Raw genomic sequence first — 20,382 nt, forward strand, 5'->3', positions numbered from 1 at the left:
TCTATGGGAGGCAGCTGATCGATGTTTCTCTCTCACATCAATGTTTCTCTCTCTCTCTCTCTCTCTCTCTCTCTCTCTCTCTCTCTCTCTCTCTCCCCCACCTTCTTTCCCTTCCTCTCTCTCTAAAATGGAAGGAAAACATGTCCTCAGGTGAGGATTTTTTAGAAAGTGTCACAAAAAGATAATTATAAAGCACTAAGTTCAAAGTAGAATGAGATCAGTTTCTAATGAGAGCATCAAATAAACAAAAATAAATGAAAGGTCTAATATTTAAGCAGGGCTTCAAAGGCAAGACAAATTTTAGATTTATAGTAATGGCAGGGAAGAGAAGGTATGAAGAACACTCCAAGCAATGAGACCAGTTTGAATGGGAAATGATTTGTATTGAGAACACTGAGCAATACATTTTGGCAAACGCATAAAGTATATAAAGGGGAATGTATGTTATCTATGGCTAAGTAATAAACTATGCCAAAACCTAGCAGCTTAAAACAACAAACATTTATTATCACTTTGTTCTGTGGGAGGGCTGGGACCTCTTGCTAAGGTATCAGCTAAGGCTGCAGTCATCTTGAGGTTCAACCAAGCAAGGTCAGCTTCCAAGCTTATTCATATGTTTGTAGGCAACCCTCAGGTTCTCCCTGGCTACTGCCAGACACATCAGTTCCTTGACACCTGGCCCTCTCCATCGGACAGTTCAAAGATGGCAGCTGATTTCCCTCAAAGCAAATGAGGGAGGGCAAGAGGGAGCAAGATGCAAGCCAGAGTCTTTTTGTAACCTAATCCTAGACGTGACATGCCATCACTTACGCTTAATAGAATATCACTAGGTTCAACCTTTATTCAAGGAGAGGGGACTGGAAATGTGCATGAATACTAGGAGGTGGGTGGGATTCCTTAGGAGCTATCTTAGAAGCTGGCGACCACGAGGAATAATGAGGGATAAAGGTAGAAACATAGGCTAGGGCCAGATCAAAGAAAGCCATGAAAGCCAACCTGAGAACAAAACTATTTGGATGGAAATGGAGGGTAGAGGGAAGCAAATTTAGTCTTTAAGCCCAATTCAGGGACATTGAGACGTTGGATAAATAGAATTTTGAGAATTGTCTTGAAGATCAGCTGTTTAACAAGTTGGGAAGGTCCACTGGACTCGCTATAGCCCTCAGGAAACAAAACCACTCTATTTTCTCAGATGGTAACAGTCAAATAATTCTACAGAAGATAACTATCTGCCCCATAAAAACCTCTAACCATCTACCTTGACAATGCAGTCCTGAAAATTCGGAGTTGACACTAGTATTTGTGATTATTTTTCTGCCTTAGGATAGGTTTGCTCTTAGTAGCTTTCAAAATTCTTTGATACCAACCCATAGTGAGAAATACATTTTATGTCATAACTCAGAATATATACATATGTATGCATGATCAAATTAAAGTTTTACAGAATAGTAATTAGCATCACCATATATGGCATACAGATTATTTTTAATTCTATGCATTAAAGAATAAAAAACTCATGGCAATCCACTGAATTCATCACTATCTACCACTCGGTCCTGTTTTGCAGTTTGAAAAATGCTGCTCTTCTAAAACATTAGTTTGAACATAAAGCAAAATCATAACACTTCTTACCAACAAGCCTTTGGTGGTACACTTTCGCAAAAAGTGGGTAGGAGCACTGTTTTCCATGCATTCTAGCCCAAAGCATAACAGCAAAACCCCAAGCACATCAGGCCTCAGTTGGAAGCCACTTGAATTAGATATGCCCCAGCTTGGCCTTTGAAAGCATGAATCAAACAACCATTACAAAAGACAGTTCAACACCTCCGGGTTTTGGCATTGAAAGCAAAAATTGTCATCACACCCAACCGTTTCCTCCATGCCCTGCCCAGTCCTCTCCCACGTCCCCAAAAGGAAAAGAGCAGTAGGTCAAACTCGTTTATTAATTCATTCAACAAACATTTATATCTCATAAGAGGCCTTTTATTTCCAGCAAAGGACGGATCCTGCCTTTCCGGCAGCACCGAGCATTCCACAGCGGAGTTGCCTGGCTCAGCAAGACACATCATGACTGGAACGGAAGGATCAGGCTCGGAAGTCTCAGACCCGCATCCCGAGGGAGGCAGCGCCTTTGTAAATACAGGGAAAGAAAGGCGCGGAGGGCGAGAGGTACTCAAATTGGGGTGGGGATGGGGAGGGTGGAATGAGTGAAATGTGCGAAGTAAAAACTGGGGACTCCTACCACCTCTTTAGAATAGCCGTCCCCCCGCCCCGCCCAACCGGGGCCCCCTATCTAGGGATCGGGCTTGCTGTTCAGGATGTAGCTTTTCCCCTTGTAGGGTTTTCCATGTTCATACATAAAGGATATCCCGAAACGGAGTTGCCACCCCAACTAATCGGGATAGTGCTAAAGAGTGAAAGCAGGTCCAGATGAAGAAGAAAGAAGGAGAACAGACACCGACCATGGAGACCACGTTGCTGCCGGCGTCAGCCCAAGTTTGCAAGGAAAAGATATCCCATGTAAATCATAAAAACAACAAGCAGGAAAGGGTTGGGTGCGCGGAATGCGTCCCCCCAAATGCCTTGAGTAGAAAGCAAGCTGCTGGTAACACGGACCGAGGGGAATTTGGAGAAGATTCCTTAAAGACAACCGCATATGTTGGCGACCAATCCGGGCAGAAAGGAACAGGGAACCGTGGGGTGGAGGGGATCTTCCCAGGCTGAGCGGGGACCTAGAGAGAGAAGGTCTGGCATTCCGGAGCGTGGGGGGCGCCCGCGGGCGGGGCGCGAGTGGGCGGGCTCTGCGGGCCGGGGGCGGGGACAGGAGCTGTTGATACACAAAGAAGCACCCGAGCCCGGCCCGGCCCGCCCCGCCCACTGACGCGTCCTCCGCTATAACCCGCCGCTCCCGGTGCCACTCCGGAGTCTCCATACGTCGCTGCCCCGGAGCGTCTCGCCCCGCACCACCCCCCGCTGCCCGACCACGCGTTCCCGCACACTCGCGCCTTTCCCCTGAGACGGCGGACGCCGCACGATTGGGGGGCAACTTGCCATTTCCCTTTTTTATTAAAAATTATTTTTCCTGCTTATTGTTGGGGGGGGCGATTTTTTGTTTTGTTTTGTTTACGATTTTTGTTTGAGAAAAACCCACCGAAGGAGTTCGCGTGACATTCCGGGATTCGGGAGCGGAGACCACCGAGGTAACAGCGCGCGGGGGGTCTGCAAAGGGCGCGAGCGAGGCCCCGGCGGGAGTGGGGGAGGGGCCGCGGCGGGAAGGCAGCTGCGGGGGTCGTTCCCCCCCCCCGACCCCCCGAGAGGCGATTGCGGTTGGCAGGGCCGGCCTTATCCCCCGGCCCACTAGCGGGGGGTCGCCGCCCACCTTCGGACAGGCGGGGTGCGCGGCGCGGGGGCCTCGTGCCCGCCCGGAGCAGAACCGCATTCTCCCGTTAGGGGGAGGGGAGCCAGCCAGGCTCGCGTCTTGGCTGCGGCAAGTCTTGTGACTCGTTTGCATGAATAAAAATAATGAAGTCCAGGGTGTCTGACATCCGGGGGCACGGAGGTGGGTTTGGGTTTTTAGTGTAGCAGAGGCCGCGGTTGGGGAAAACGGGCCGCGGACGTTTGACAATCGGCGATCGATATTGCATCAGTTGCCATTCCGGGCATAGGAGGGGCCGGCGGCGCTAGCGCTCGCCAGCCACATGCCAGTGGACGGGAGTGCTCGAGGGCACGGGCGTGCGGTGTAAACAAACCCGCCGCGCTCCCGGGGACGGTCACTCTCCCCTGCTCGACGGAGACTCCGTCTGCCCTTTCCGCCCCCTCGGTGGGCTAACGGCCGCAGGGGCATTCCCCCCCCCCTCCCCCTCCGGAGGCCCAGGGCATGAAAGGACGGGTTCCGCGGCACTGCTGTTTCAAGTGCTGGGAGCCGGGAGCTCTCTGTGCGCCTGGGCGGCATGCACACCTAGCCAATGCCTGGGTGGGCTGTGCGCCCTGCGTGCTTGTGCACGACCGGAGAGGCTGGGGAGTGCAGCCACAGACCTCCCCGCACCCCTCCCGCAGACTTGGGATCGCGGAAAGGCTGAAATACTACAATCTGCCGTGGGTCTTTGGGGTCCGAAGGGCGCGGGGCCTCGGCGGGCGCGGCGCCGCGGCGGGACCATCTTTGTTCTCCGCGGCTCGCCGTCGGTACTTTTCCGCCCCTCAGCGCGCCCCCGCCCCGCACGCGCGAGGCTGGTACTTTTCCACTCGCCTGGCGGGGGCTGAATCAGCCGCGCTGCGCCGCCCGGCGGCGTCACGTGACGCGGGCTGGGCGGGCGCTGCGGGTCCTGACGCGCCGCCTCTACCTTCGCCCGCAGGCAGGCAGGCAGGCGGGCGGACGCGCGGGGCGGCGCACGCGAAGGACAAAAGGAGCCCAGTGTTACTCGCAGCATCTGATTCCGCCCGGTGCCCAGCATGAAGAAAGCCGAAGTGGGAAGGTTCAGTATTTCCCCGGATGAGGACAGCAGCAGTTACAGTTCCAACAGCGACTTCAACTACTCCTACCCCACCAAGCAAGCCGCTCTGAAAAGGTGGGAGAAGTTCCGTCCTTTCTTTAAAGGCGGCTTTTGCTTCTGTTTCTTAAATTCTTGTAGCACTTGGAGAATGATCTCTGAAAGAGTCTCCGGTTGTCTTATTGCAATGACAGTATCTGGCGTGAAAGTCGACCCCTACTTAAAACTTAAGCATTTACATGAAGGTGTGTGACAACTAAAGGGCTGTTTTGTGTTAAAGCGTTCCATTGTCTATTTCGATCCAACTTAAGATGTTTTTCTCTTTCTTTTTTTTCTTTTTTCTTTTCTGCAGCCATTATGTAGATGTGGATCCTGAAAACCAGAACTTTTTACTTGAATCGAATTTGGGGAAAAAGAAGTATGAAACAGACTTTGTAAGTTAAAAATAATAAATAATTTGTGTGTCTGGCTTTATGGAGTGAAAGAATAGTTTTACTTTTAGATTTCAAATCTAACTTGCCCAAAGCTGGTTTTCTCCATTTAATTATTGTTATATGTTTGGTTATCGTTTTCCCTCTATGTAGCATCCAGGTACTACTTCCTTTGGAATGTCAGTATTTAATCTGAGCAATGCGATTGTGGGCAGTGGAATCCTTGGGCTTTCTTATGCCATGGCTAATACTGGAATTGCTCTGTTTATGTAAGTATGTGTAAGTAGTGAGTCTGCCATGCAGGGCAGTTAATATGATGATACAACGCGTTTTGGCCCCAGAAACTAACTTGAAAATCATTTGCTTAAAATTTAAAATACGAGAAACAAAAAAAATAGTTTATTCTGGTATATAATTGCATGATATCAAGAAAGCCAATTAGGGTAAAATAGGACCACAATTAAAACTGATAATTAAGTCAAGTATTTAAGTTAATGGGAATAGTTAAGACAGAGTATTAACAGGTGGATATTTTAAAGGAACTATTGATAAATCCAGGGTGGTTAGAAATTTTATTTGGCAAAAATCTGAAGCAAAAAAATATTAATAAGCACAGTACTTCCAAATCAGTTTGGTAAATTGGCATAGACTCCCCAAGGACCTGTGGCCCCTGAATGTTTAAGGAAAACAAAAAATTTAAAGTATATATAAGATGTAGTAGTATTTGCTAACCTGAAATATGTTTGTTTTAAGAAAAGGGATTCATAAAGCAACTGAAAAGCAACCCATATGCGTTTTTTTAATATTTATTCTAGATCTGATTGCCATATGCCGTAGCAAAAAATTAATGTTTTAATAAGTACCTGCTTCTAAATGGTATTTTTTTCTTGGTTGTCAAGTTAGAATTAGTTACTCCTGTGCTTTCCAGCATGTATACCTAGAATAGAGTTTTGGAGCTATAGAAGATTTTAGAGCAGTGGTTCTTAACCATTGTGGGGTCACTGACCCTTGGAGAATGTAGCAGAAAGTATGGACCTTAGTTCCAGGGGGGAAAGCACAAAACAAAAAAATACAGTAAAATTCAGCATACATTTTCACTGATGTTTATGTCATAGGTATTAAGTTTAAGTACATTTGGGCTTCTGGCTAAGTCAATTTCTATGGAAGATGTATGATCGATTTTGTTGTACAGATGAAGAAACATGGAATTGTCCCTTTGTGACAGATAGACATTTTGTTAGCTGACTGGTGTCTTCTCTTCAGGTTATGTTCCCAGCAGAGTAAAATGTTCATGAAAAGAAAAGCCGACCTTTGCAAAGCTCTGCTTTTTGGTGAAATTCCATGCTGAAGTTAAGCACAGTTTGAGCTTTAGAAGCCAGAATTAAGCTTCCTCCATTAACAGGAGGCTTTTGAGACCTCTTACTAAAGTGAAGGACCAGAAATTTACATAGAAAGGCCCCTGGAGTTCCAGAGTTTTTAGTGGGAGAATTGAGTGGCATCATTATTAAATATTTGAAAGCCTTCCTAACTCTTACTGTAAAAACTGTAAGCAGTTCTTAAGTGGGGTTCTAGAGCAGTATTTTACATGGCATCTCAGTTTCATAGGTAAAACCGCAATTCTGATATATTAGCCATGTAGTTTGGAAATTACTTATATTTTAATAGGGTCTCTGTTTGATGATTATAGTTAAATAGTATCAGGAATGCTAAAGTAGTTTTTAACCCATCAGTATTTTACTCTGTAGCTCACCTTATCCAGTAGAATCAATCTTGAGGTTGAAAGAGAACCTCAAAGCTTCTGAAGTCCATGCATCCCTCGTTGTCATTTCAGCGTAAGGAAAGGAGGACTGGATTTGTCAGCATACTTTGAAAATCGTTTTTGATTAAACCAACAACTTTGTCTACTTAGAGGTTAGGCTGATGATTGTCCTTTCCCACCTCAGATTTAGACCCCATAAAACATTTGGCATTAGAAGAGCAGTTTGATGTCACCACCTATGTTTAACTAACAGACATCAGTTTCTTTGCCAGACCTTATATGGTACTGTATTCGGTTTGCTCTTACAGAATCAAAAACATTTGACTGTCTTCTTGTTTGCAGAGTTTAGAGTTTTCTATAAGAGTTTCCCTGATTTTGATTTGTTGTTCCTTCTACTAAAAAGACATTTATATTTTTCTTGGCTTGCCCTGGGGAGGAAAATAAAGCTGGACTGAGAGAGAACCTGTGCCCTAAAGGGAAACATTAGGAAACCTTAGTCCCAGTTCTTTTTTCTCCCGCCCTATTCCAGGGAGGCTATTGCCTAGACAGTTGGACTAGTAAGTCTACTTGTTCTAAATAAAATAGCACAGGCATTGTTTAACTTTGTGACAATGCTGGGCCTGTATTCCACACCATAGGATGCAATATATATTGTCACATTAGTTTTTTTTCTGATATATGCTATCTCAGTTGGATCTCAAAAGTACTCTTGTAGGCTGGGTTTCCTGGCAGGTATTATCACCATTTTACAGGTAAACATGAACTATTAAAGTGCAGACAAGTGGCAAGTATGCAGCTGACGGTGTCAGAATCAAATTATAAGTCTTATAACTCCACCACTTTAAACTTGGCTTTCCGTAACTCCCTGCATGTTTGGTTCAATGGGTAAACTCTTACTAATACTGTAGAGCCTATTTTATTTCCTGAGATATGATGTAAGTTTTTTTAGGGCTAGGTAAGAGAATATGTTGATACTCGAGCCAGTAGAGTGTCATTCTTGAGGACATGCTATCTAGCACAGGAACTATTAGGACAAGTTCCATATTTAATGTTCCAATACCAACACTGAAGAATTGTCTTTGAATAGAGCTATGCTTGTTTATAACCTCGTACCTTTTCTTTCTCTCATCAGAATTCTCTTGACATTTGTGTCAATATTTTCCCTGTATTCTGTTCATCTCCTGTTGAAGACTGCCAATGAAGGAGGTATGGTAGCATGCTTGGTGTTTCTGAAACAATTATGCCTGTATGATCTTGCTCCCCGTATAAAATACTTGCTTCACGCTACTGCGTTCTTCCAATTACAGGGTCTTTATCATATGAACAGTTGGGACACAAGGCATTTGGAATGGTTGGAAAGCTTGCAGCCTCTGGATCGATTACAATGCAAAATATCGGAGGTGAGAATTTTTTGAAAGGTGATCTGGGTAGACTTTTTGCTTTGTGTAGCAGAGTGGTGACACGTTACTTTTGGTGTCACGTGCCACATTTTGCACTTGTAATGGTATAATTTCTTTCCCTCCAGCTATGTCAAGCTACCTCTTCATAGTGAAATATGAGTTACCTTTGGTGATCAAGGCATTAATGAACATTGAAGATACAACTGGGTAGGTGCTAAGTAAGGTTACTCATAAGAAACAATTCTAGTCTAAAACAGTTAGATACATTTTATCAAAGTTGGGTACAGAATGATTATCAGTAAATTACTGTAAATGTTATTGTTAAAACTGAGAACTTTGGAGAATGAAAGGCCAAAGGTGGTAGCTGGTCCTGTAACTCTGGATAACTAAGTTCTAACCTACATGTAAAAACAGGTTTTCTACACTTTTCCCTTTATATTTACTCTTTAGAAATTATAGCTGAGTAACACCCCAACCTATGTTAGGACTACAACTTTGAATTATGTTAAAAACTGATTCTTATTTGCTTTTTGTAAGTTAGAAATTCTTAAAACTTAATCTGTGTAAAATTTGTAATATCAGAAATGTATGACTGTGATGTAGACATTTTATCCTTCCAGCAAAGTTATTCATCCCAGGCTGCTAACAGGTTTTTATCTAAAGTAAGCATGGAGGAGATAATGGTACTTCCCCACTTATATGCAGCCCTCTAGCTCAAAATCCAGAGGTGTTGTGGTTACCTCCATGCTTTAGAAATTTATTTTGGTAACCCGATCTATAGATACTAGTTTTCTGTTGGATCTTGGTTGCTGAAGTGAGTGGAACAGAATTCACAGGGCAATTAGAATTTGAAATAATGATTTAAAAGAGAGGGTATAGTTGATGAAGGAAAAATATTGCTAGAACTCTTAGGACTCCTGGGTAGTATTTTCTCTTAACTTCAGAAGGGATCTTTTGACTAATTTTGGATTTAAGGTGGGTCAAGGTATTAAAATATACTCTTGACAACCTGGAATAAGTCCTGGTTTGGGGGTTGTTTTTTTCTGTTTTGTTTTGTTTTTGCCTATGTGTGAAAAAATTTCTTTGTTGAAGTATTTCATATGTACATTTGCTAACAAATTTCTGAAAGTAGCTTATTTTAAAATTTCCTTGTTTCTAGCATTAAAAATTACAAGCCAAAGCCATGACAAAGTTTGGTGTACAGTTTTTCTAAAAATGCTCGAAGATAAGATTACTGGCTTAACAGTGCCTCTTTGTTCCCTATATTAGTAGCAAGCATTTAAGAAGTGTTTTATGTTATGAATCAACTGGCAGACTTCCCAGAGCAAACAGTGGGACAAAAGTTACACTGTTTCATACCCCATTCCTAACCTGAGTGAACATTCATCTAGCACCAAAGTTAGAGATTTACTCCTGTTTATAGGCTTTTTGAATAAGTGATACTTCCAAACCTATCTTTTTTGTGTATGTTTTTATAGTATATATATAAAATGAGTCCTGTGAGAAGATGTGTATATTATTCTGAGAATATCTGTGACTGGTTTTGACCTTGTTTTTCTTTTCTTTAATTCAGACTGTGGTATCTGAACGGTGACTATTTGGTTCTACTGGTGTCGTTGCTGCTCATTCTTCCTTTATCACTGCTGAAAAATTTAGGTGAGCAAACCCATCTCTAAAGAGACTTGAAATGATCCTCTCACTAGCTAATTGGCTTTCTCTTAATAGACATTGAGAGCTAAAAAGCTCTAAAAACATATCTTTAGGAGTTGCAGCTTACAAACCTCTTTAGTTCTTTCAAAATCCTAGCACCATCACTACCAAGGCACTAAAATATGGTGTTGACATTTTATAATATCGTGTACTTTGTAAATAATAGAAAGTTTTTATTTTAATTATCAACTATTTTTAACTAATTCTATAGCTTAGTATGTAAGAATTAGAAACTTAATATTGTAGCCATATTGAAGTCTTCCAAGCAGAATTGAGTTATTTTATTTAGTAGAGAAAATATATTTGCCCTAAACTTATTTCATTAAATTAACATTTATCTCCCCCCGCCAGGATATTTGGGATATACCAGTGGCCTTTCCTTGTTGTGTATGCTGTTCTTTCTGATCGTGGTAGGTATAATTTCTTTAAAGCTAGAGATTTTATTTTTTATAAGCCCTGTCACATCATTCAGTTTAACAAATGAAAAATAATTTATTTTCAGGTGATTTGCAAGAAATTTGAGATTGCTTGTCCTTTTGAAGACGCAGTAAACAGCACCTTCATAGAGCCAACAGCTTCAGTACCTTATATGGCATTTAACGCGACTGATGATACTTGCAAACCACATTATTTTTTCTTCAACTCACAGGTAACCAAATACAATCTTCACTTTCTGAAAGGAAGATTTTAGGGAAGAAAAGGGGGGAAACTACTGGAAATTTGAAAATAACTCCCAAGGTAAAGGAAGAGGGGTAAGAGCTGCTCTTTAGAAAACATGATTAGCTTATTATTGAGGACTGAGAAGAAAGCATTGGTTTGTGTCTTAAAGTAGATTAAGAAATGAGCCCTAGCTGGTTTGGCTCAGTGTATAGAGCGTCAGCCTGCAGAATAAAGGGTCCCGGTTTGATTCCGACCAAGGGCACATGTCCGAGTACAGGCTCAATCCCCAATTGGGGGCGTGCAGGAGGCAGCCAGTCAATGATTCGCTCTCATCATCAATGTTTCTATCTCTCCCACTCCCTTCCTCTCTGAAATCAATAAAAATATATTTTTAAAAATGGATTAGGAAATGAAATATATTATGTTAATAATTGATACATTCAGAAGTTAGGATACTGATCACACATAGTGAACAAACGAGAAGATTGGAATTTAATTATGTAAGGAAAACTATTGTAGGTTTTGATTATAACAGTTGAACATATAAAATATAAGTTGCACAACTGATAAGACATGAGTTTGTTACATTGGGATATTGAGTACATTTTTATATCTTTTGCAGACCGTCTATGCTGTCCCAATTCTGACTTTTTCATTTGTTTGTCATCCTGCTATTCTTCCCATTTATGAAGAGCTGAAAGAGTGAGTGCTATACCTATTTTAATATAGATTTGTTGGGAAAAAATTATGTGATTACTGCTATAACTACTGCTAATAAATATTTTTGTTTTTCTTTGAATTTATATAGCCGCAGCCGTAGGAGGATGATGAATGTATCCAAGATTTCATTTTTTGCTATGTTTCTCATGTATCTGTTTGCTGCCCTTTTTGGATACTTGACATTTTTTGGTAAATAATGTCTGTTTTTTTAAAAAAGAATCACATTGTGAAATGAAATTGATATTTTAATATGTATAATTCTATTTAAAATTCAACCTGTTTTAGTATATTTCATTTGTGATCAGAAATTGAATTTAGAGCTTAGAATTTCCTATAGTATATTTAATCAATAATTTTTAGAATCCAGGTTCAAAAGTACACCATTAGTCATTTGATGCCATTTTTTTATGACATACTTAATATCAACGTTCATCCTACCTTTTTCTTCCCATCACTTTCAAATTATACAACACATACAAAGTTGTAAGCCAAATCATGGGATTTAGCTGTTTAGCTCCTGTTGTTTTTAATGGGGGTCATGTGGCTAAATCTCTACTTGGTATTTAGAAAAATTTTCCTTCAATGTTATTTTAATTGCATTAACCCTAATTCTAAATTAATCTTATTAGCCTCTTAGTTGGTAGTCATTTTGTGAGTAGCTAATAATAATAACTTTGTAAATTTTGCCGCAAGTTAGATTTTCTACCTAATCTCCAGAGAAAACAGCACACTTAAAGTTTTGTTTTTGTCTTTCTCCACAGAAAAAGTTGAGTCCGAATTGCTTCACACATACTCTAAAGTCTTGGGAGCTGATATCCTTCTCCTCATTGTCCGTTTGGCTGTGTTAATGGCTGTCACCCTGACAGTTCCAGTGGTTATTTTCCCAGTAAGTAATCACTTGCTCTCTTTTCCGTAGGAATGAGTTTAAATGTGAAGATTTATGTGATTTTTATCTTCTGGGAGAAGGGAAACCCCATGAGAGCAATATGGAATTGATGGTTGTTTTGAGGGGGTTTTTAAAAATACTTTGTAAATTTTTAAAACCTCCCAGGGCATGTTTTTCATAATTGAAGGTGTTAAATGATCCCTTCATATGTTTAGAAAACAGCAGTAGATGAAGAGGCACAATCTTATTTAAAATAGCTGCTTGTTTTAAATAGATTTTCTATTTGGGTTTTTTACTCATTAAAGCTGAAACTTTAATTCATTTATCTGTTTGTTTATTTTTGCAGATCCGGAGTTCCATAACTCAGTTGTTTTGTCCAACAAAAGATTTCACGTGGTGGCGTCATGGTCTCATTACAATATCCATCTTGGCATTTACCAATGTGCTTGTCATCTTTGTCCCAACTATTAGAGATATCTTTGGTTTCATTGGTAAGTTTTAGAAAGTATCAAGCTTGATTTAATTAAGAGGAATTTAAGGTTTAAGCAGTGGATGATAAGTGGTTTATTGAACTCTCAAGAAATGGTAAATGCTCTTTTACAGGTGCATCTGCAGCTGCTATGTTGATTTTTATTCTTCCGTCTGCCTTCTATATCAAGTTAGTTAAGAAAGAGTCTATGAAGTCTGTGCAAAAGATTGGGGTGAGTAAGAGATTATGGCTATAGAAACTAATAATCTTCCAATAACAAATTCCTCAACCGATTTTAATTTTAGTCTCTAGCTATCATTTGTTATAGTTTCACTTTTCGGTTTCTAGTAAATGTTTCTGTAACAGTGTGCTTCACAGATGAAAGATTGGGGGCAAGGAGGTGAAAGACAGTTTGCCATCTAATACATGCTTAACTTAATTGCAAGAAAGTTATTAGATATTAGAGAGATAAATACTTAGCTTTTAGCACTTGTTGAACCAGTATTTTGGGGGCTGCCTCTTGTGTGACAGGCACTTAAATGGGCCTTGAGTATATAAAAGAGAAAAAGATGGGGTGTTTAGTCGAGCAAGAAAACCCATCTTCAAAGCAAAGCTATCAGAGGGTCTGATATATTAAGTGTAAATGATTCTGGTGGGTCTGTTTAGGAAAAAAGACTGCTTTTCAGTTTTTATTCTCTACCATTCTAATCTGATTAAAGTACTAGAATTGTTTATAAGCCAGTAACTGTATCTTGTTTACTCAAAGTATATAGTGGCAGTAATTGAAGGGTAGGATTAGAAGTAAAATTCTGTCTCTTAGAAAGACCTGGCCTGGACTCGGGCTGCGTTTTAGGATGACTTGGGTTTGTTTTTGTGACCTGAATTTTTGCTTTGAAAAAATCCAGCCCAGTGCTACTTTACAAACTAGTTTATTCAGCAAAGAAAATGATTTACCTTTTAATTTGAGAGAAATAAATTTAATAGTGAAATTTTGGAAGGTTTCGGAGAGAGTTAGTTTGTATTATAGAAGACTCTTTGATTACTTAAGACCATTTAAATATCTTTAGCAAGGGGAAACTGTAGTTCTGTAAAATATTGCCGTCATTTTAGTAACGACAAGCCCATTTTTAAAAGTGGAAAGAGGAATGTTGAACGTAACGTATTTTGTCGCTTGCTGATCCATGTTCTCTGTGTGCTCCTTGCAGGCCCTGCTCTTCCTGCTCAGTGGCGTCGTGGTGATGATCGGCAGCATGGTGTTGATTATTCTGGATTGGGTGCACAATGCCCATTAGCTGGCACCACTCAAACTGCAATAGTCCGTTTGATGCCAGTGTTTCTCAACTACTATGAAATTTCACCTAATGTTTTCAGTTTCACTTCCTTTTGAAGTGCAGATTCCTCGCTGGTTCTTCTGAGTGCAGAATAAGTGAACTCTTTTTTTGTTTTTGTTTTTTGTTTTTGTTTTTTTTGTTTTTTAAAGGAACTATTCTGTATGATAGAAATGGACATTAACAACAAAACCACGAGTCTCGGGTTAATGGAAGTGACAATTTTATTCCATTCCAGAGAATGGACGAACTCTTAACTTTTATCAAGCCACATGTTTGGCTGTGTCATTGTTTAACTTGGATATTTTATGGTTTTACTTGAATGTGCCTAATGGAACCATTTGATGTGAGAAACAATTCTTAATTTACAGCAAAGTATTGAAATAACCATTGAGAAAAACACTATTATTTTTTGTACCAAAAATATTTAAAGACCTCAGAAGCACTATTTTACTTTTAAAAAAATGTTTTTTTGAACATTGTCCAAAAACAGTTGTCAGTAAATTCCGTAAAAAAATTTTCATTGTTTAAAAACAAATGTATTATGAAATGAATTGCCTTTTTGTAGGCATAATAAGCCAAATATGTTTTTTATCCAAAATGATTTTTAGAAAAAATGATGTAATGAAAAATTGTACTATGAGTAGGACCATAGTTTTTTTCCATTCAAACTTAACCATTTAAGGATAATTGATTGCCTATTGTTATACCAAATCAGATGAACTCTGTTCATCATTTTTCTTCTCCGCTCCCAAATAATTTACTTCATTCAGACATACTTATGGCTTCAGTCTGGTAGAATGGAAGATAATGCAGATATTTCTGTGGGGAGTAAAATAACTAATTTTGAGGTACCAAATAGTGCAATTGGGTAAAACAGGGTTTATTCAGTTGCATCTGTTTCCAGAGTTGGATTGACAGCTCTGGGTTTTTTGGGCCAGCCCTTTTTTAACATTGCTTCCAGCAGTGGGAAATGGGCATTTGATGGCAATAAGGCCAAAACTATTCTAGCCAGAGTACAACTTTTCAAAATGCTCATCTACTACTGGAAGTGTGAATTACTTGATACTATATGGCTTAGTCATGTTCATGTTTTGTCTACAGTAGAGGTCTAATCCAGTTTACACCGATATTTGGAATAATGTAAGTTCTCTTCATATAGGCCACTGGGTTTCATGCAGTAAGCTTTCTAAAAAACTTACTTGCACTGGATTGTCATCTCATTCTTGTACAACACAGAATTATTTGTTTACATCCAACAAATGGTTAGCTAGGGAAAACAGTGCAACCTGAGTGTAAGTAGTTGGTACAACTGCATGTTCACCCTTCCATATAAATTCCAGTTAGAACTGAAAAAACTAGTTGGCTTTTAAGAGCACATTTATTGTATGTTACGGTGTATGGTGAATATATTATTAAATAATGTGGTACTTTGCTCATCAGGCATAATGTCTAAAATCTAATATACATAATTCCATTAGTGGTTGAGGGAAGCAAATAATGGAATCATCAATTGGTCATCTGGCTGTTAAGGTTTTCTCTTGAACTAAACATTTTTAGTTCTAGGCAAGGGCCAGAAATGGGGCAGACATGGTTTTTGTTACACATTCTTGTATTATATGTGACTAGTTTATAGATCAGATATGTCTGTACTTAAAGACCCTTGTGGAACTGGAAGACGTCTTGTAGTGCTACTTTGGTGAAACCAATGGTCCATTTGTGTTTGTTTCTACAAAAGTAAGTAATTGGGGACCATCTAGAAAGGCAGTGAGAAGGCAGATTCTACAGCACTGCTTTCGTCTAATTGGACTTTGGTACTCCCTTCGAATCCAGAACCTCGTCTCTAGTTCAGACCAAGAATTGGTACTTATGCTGGAACTCCTGAAAGAATTGCTGATTTTGGATCTAAGGCCTCTCAGAGAACACCAAGTAAAGGTTTACATCCTTTCCTCTGGGAGGAAATACTCCATCAACCAAGAAAGAATGGAAAGAAGTCCTCACAGCTAATCAGTGTGGGGAGGCTCAGCCAATCTTTGGCTTTTTGAGGTTCAAAATCAGTTGCTTAGGATAAATTCCATTGCATGATTTTCTTGGAGCTATCTTGTCTGTCCTGAGGTTCCTGAACAGTGAATTCCCATTAATAAGCAGTCTTCAGTATTAAAACCACTGTCTTGTCACCTCATTTTGCATTACTGTCTTCCGTGGGTGTTTCAGTTATAACTGTAATGTTATTTATAGAACAGCAGTAATCCATTAAAGCTAACCTATTTTTCAATATTTATGATAATCTATGTACATACATTGTCTGTCCATATGTATTTGTAAATAGGTTGTATATAATTCCATGGGTCAGGTTTGGGTCTTGGGTTCAAGTGTATATATTCCTGTAACTTTCTTAACTGCATTTTGATGAATTCACATTATGTATATCTAAGAATTGTCCCAAAATTACCTGTACAGAGATGTCAATATAAACAAATTGATAAATTGTGTAAACACTAAAAATTTTAAATATTGTTTAAATTGTATTTGCAATAAACAGACTGGTTAACCATTTTTTTTTTTTCATGAAAACTTGGTGCAAATTTAGATCTCTTATTTAAATTTTAAAAAGATCTAAATTTTCAAAATGCAGTAGTTATCAAAATGTGATCTAGTGTAATGAAATCAAATGTGATCTAGTGTAAGGAAAGACCTTTGAGAACATAGGTGTGTTAATCTTATGTATATAGTGTAAAAATCCCCCTTGTACTGTTAGAGGCCAACAATTCCAGTATGACTTGTTGGCAAAGAGTGCTACACCGTTTCAATGAAACATTGTATGTTTTAACTAAACTAAAATAAATACATGCTTAATCCTGAGTAGCAGTGTTTCCTTTGGGGTAATGGGATCAGCAGTGTCTGATGTATTTTGTAAGGACAGCACCTAGCATATAGGCCCATATGTTATTGATTATAATGATGAAGAAAATGGTCAGGGAAAACGTTCTGCTTTTAAGTTCCTAAAGATTGTCAATTGACAGGAGGAATAAGAAAAGCACTAAAAATCATCTAAAGGACCCAGGTTTGAACCTGCTGTAAGTAGGCCATTAGTGCATCAGAATCACTTGTGGAGCTTTAGAATAGATTTCTGGAACAAGTGCCTTCAATAGGATTCCATAGGTCTGGAGGGCTGCCCAGAATTTTTCCCCCCTTGAAAGCTACCAGGTGAAACCTGATGCACAGTGTAAGGGGTGCTGAAACTCCTGGAAGAAGTCAGATTAGTTCTACTTTGGTGAATTAGCAGAGGAAGTGCTGTAGAGGATTGAATAGACAAGCTGGTGGGTATGTAGATGCCCTTAGTGAAGAGGATTACTAAGATACACAGCATAGTTTAGACCTATTTAGGGCTCCTCAAGTGAGCTATCCAAAGTGGAAACAAAAAGGGGGTTACCACAGAACAGCAGGCGTGCTTGGGAGTGGTTCCAAAGGCAAGGGGATTCTGCAAGAAACCCCTTATTAACCTTGGTCAAATGGGAAGAAATTTGTGAGTAGAAAGTGAAGCAGGATTTGAGCAATAAAGTTACTCATCTGAGAAACTTTGAACACCTACCACGTGCAACTAAGATGCTCATGGGAAAGAGGGTAGGGTTATGTGTCAGACTTTTTCTTCTTAATTTTCTGTTTTCTTTTTAATATGTTTTTATTGATTTTTAGAGAGAGAAAGGGAGAGATAGAGAGAAACATCAGTGAGAGAGAAGCATCATTGATTGGCTGCCTACTGCATGCCCCCTCCTGGGGATCCAGCCCACACCTGGCTGAGAATTGAACTGGTGACCTCTTGGTGCATGGGGCTAGCCCAACCAACAGAGCCACACAGGCTGGGCCAGACTTGGGTTTTAACAGAATCTGTACATTTTCAATTAAACCATTTTTATAAAATGATACCCAAATGAACCAAAAGGCCAGTTTATTAATCTAAAATTAGAAATATATTTAATCGATAGGTCCACTGAGGAGATGAAAATACAGTTCTATAACCAGACAGCCAGCTATTCCCAAGAAATTTCAGTAAGCCTGAGGAATGATCTAGAAAGATTTGTAACTAAACCAGAGCTGTTCTTGACTGGAAATACTCTTACCTGGAAAATTGGCTTACTTAAATTTCTGGTAACAAAGTAAAGAAAATCCATTTAAATTAGCTAATGCAAAAATGGTGGCAGATGGAGAGGACCTCTTAGGAGATTGGGGTACTTCTGAGAAAAGTTAAACAGGCTTCCAAGAGATCAAACACTAGATTTGTTCTAGACTAGAAACTTCACTATAGAGCTATACAGTTCAATTCTGAGCAATTTCTTCAGCCAACTTCTCAAGATAAACATTGGCTAGTAATGCATGTTGATTATTAATTAATTTATTATTTTTTAATTCTCACCTGAGATTACTTTCTCCATTGATTTCTAGAGAGAAAATGAAAGGGAAGGAGGAGGGGGACAGAGAGAAACATTGACTTGAGAGAGACATAGCGATTGGTTGCCTCCCACTTGTGCCCGGGGAACCCGCAAACAAGGTACGTGCCCTTGACCAGGAATCAAACCCAAGACCCTTCAGTCTATGGGCTGATGCTCTAACCACTGAACAAATGGCTAGGGCAGGTGCTGATCTTCTAAATAGCCAGATGGATGTGGCTGCTAGGACCCTTCCCAGTGGCTGAAAGAAGAGTTCTGAGAGAAGGAGTGAAATAGTCATGGCCTGCAAATTTGGTCATCAGCTTTGGCCAGTGTGCTAAGTGGTTAGAGCATCAGCCTACACACTGAAGAGTTATGGGTTCGATTCCCAGTCAAGGGCACATACCTGGGTGTCGGGTTTGATTTCCAGCCCCAGTTGGGGCATGTGGGAGGCAACCCATGAATGTGTCTCTCTCACATTAATGTTTCTTTCTCCTCCACCTCCCTCTCTTTTACTCTAAAAATCAATGGAAAAGCCATCAGGTGAGGATTAACAACAACAATAAAAAATGGGTCCCCAGCTATTGCCATTTTAGCACTGGAAATGCATCCTGGGAAACCCTTGAGTCCAACCAATCTCGGGTGCTTGGTCACCCTAGTTAGGAAGGCACGCATACACAAATGCCTAATAAAATAGCCTAGAGATACCAATAAATTCATTTCTTTTGGATTTCCTTTTTCTAGACATCCAGGTAGAATACCAGTCTTCTTTTATGACTTTTCCCCAACTCAATGGATTACAGCTTCCTCAAATCACTATTTTTTCTGTTCCCCCTCACCCCCACCAGAGTTGTAAGCTTTGTGAGAGCAGGCATCTGTCTTTTCACTAATTTATCCCTAACAGTCATAACAGTGTCTAGCAAATAGTACACAAATCCTCAGTGTCATTTGTAGAGTGAATAAATATGCCCTGCATGTCCTATAACATAGTTGAGATGAGGCTCAACATTTTAAACAGGAATTTACTAAATACTTACAAAAGAAATACAACAAATACCATGATATTAGCACTGACTTAAAAGATAGTTTATTTCTCTTCAACCAGAGGCCTACTACCTACAAGAGAAAGGCTTTGATGCCCAGCTTCTGATCTGCCTCCAGGTGGCAGAAGCCATCTTTAGCCTCTACCACATGTACGGGATTTCATAGTTGTGAAAACCTTTTTCAATTCCTAGCCCCAGACTTGGTTGTCCTCCACATGTAGTGAGGAAAGACACTGACACAGCAAGTCCGGTTGCTTACTACTCCTGTCTTCAAGGGAACCGTGAGTGAAGCTTGGGAAACTCCTGGGAATGTGGCCTTCAGAATGCTTTTTATGTTAGTGATTGATGGTTTTGTTACACACATCTGAAGCAATGGACCGTGCTAGACTGGCTCTTGAGCTGGCTTTACACAAACATCAAGATTAATGATGTGTACCTGGTTTCATTGTCGGGGTCCTTTGTTTTGGTTGCCAAGGTTGGCTGCAAAGCAGAGTGTGTCTACGTGACCAACCCCACTAAAAGCTTTGGACCTTAAAACTCATTTGGCCTTCCCTAGGCAGACATTCCACACATGTCCCCGTAGTCCACTGCTAGAAAAAGAGCACACCTTTGTGGAAGCCTCTAGAAGCCTTGCTGGACCTCTCTGGGCTCCACTGTGTCATGTCTTTTTCCTTTTTGCTCTGTCTCCTTTGCTGTAATAAACTTTAGCAGCACCTAATACCTGCTATTGAGTCTTGAGAGCCATTCTGGTGAATCACCAAGTGAAACGTGTAATGTTTCTGTTTTACTTTACATCATCAGTTTGCAAACCTTACAAAAGAAATACAGCAAATGCCATGCTTTTACCAGGAAGAATCTATTCATGACTAAAGTCCTTAAAGCATTACTGCATTGAGCAAATTTTACTAAATATTGTCTTGGGTGTGGATGTTGGGAGAGTTAAATAGCAAAGATAATTTTTTATACTGCACATGCCACTAGGTTCCACTTCATAAACTCTCGTTTGGCTGTGCTGTGAACTAAAGAGTCCCACTGTCCCCGCTTCCATACCATACACAGCCG

General features: G+C 40.2%; 1 protein-coding gene across 5 annotated transcripts; it reads left to right on the plus strand.

Moving 5' to 3' along the window:
- Positions 1-2,914: 2,914 nt before the first annotated feature.
- Positions 2,915-16,712, plus strand: SLC38A2 (solute carrier family 38 member 2). 5 transcript variants are annotated; one of them, XM_036296915.1, is made up of 16 exons: positions 2,916-3,200; positions 4,353-4,565; positions 4,840-4,921; positions 5,072-5,187; positions 7,810-7,883; positions 7,985-8,077; positions 8,203-8,284; positions 9,651-9,733; positions 10,139-10,197; positions 10,290-10,436; positions 11,070-11,149; positions 11,256-11,356; positions 11,929-12,053; positions 12,400-12,544; positions 12,657-12,754; positions 13,728-16,712. In XM_036296915.1, exons 2-16 carry the CDS (start codon positions 4,450-4,452, stop codon positions 13,812-13,814), a joined length of 1,488 nt encoding a protein of 495 aa, XP_036152808.1. In that variant the 5' UTR covers positions 2,916-3,200; positions 4,353-4,449; the 3' UTR covers positions 13,815-16,712. The 5 variants fall into 5 exon arrangements, with proteins under 5 accessions (XP_036152809.1, XP_036152808.1, XP_036152812.1 ...); XM_036296916.1 differs by lacking the exon at positions 12,657-12,754 and having other exon boundaries at positions 2,915-3,200; XM_036296917.1 differs by lacking the exons at positions 2,916-3,200; positions 4,353-4,565 and adding an exon at positions 4,572-4,732.
- The last annotated feature ends 3,670 nt before the right edge of the window (positions 16,713-20,382 follow it).

This window comes from Myotis myotis, unplaced genomic scaffold (genome assembly GCF_014108235.1).
Source record: "Myotis myotis isolate mMyoMyo1 unplaced genomic scaffold, mMyoMyo1.p scaffold_m19_p_3, whole genome shotgun sequence".
Lineage (NCBI taxonomy): Eukaryota > Metazoa > Chordata > Mammalia > Chiroptera > Vespertilionidae > Myotis > Myotis myotis.

Bases quoted from the DNA above. Each gene is read 5' to 3' on its own strand.
- SLC38A2 (XM_036296915.1), top strand. From the start codon at position 4,450: ATGAAGAAAGCCGAAGTGGGAAGGTTCAGTATTTCCCCGGATGAGGAC. The intron at 8,285-9,650 runs GTAGGTGCTAAG...TCTTTAATTCAG, and splicing joins AACATTGAAGATACAACTGG to ACTGTGGTATCTGAACGGTG. The intron at 10,437-11,069 runs GTAACCAAATAC...TATCTTTTGCAG, and splicing joins ATTTTTTCTTCAACTCACAG to ACCGTCTATGCTGTCCCAAT.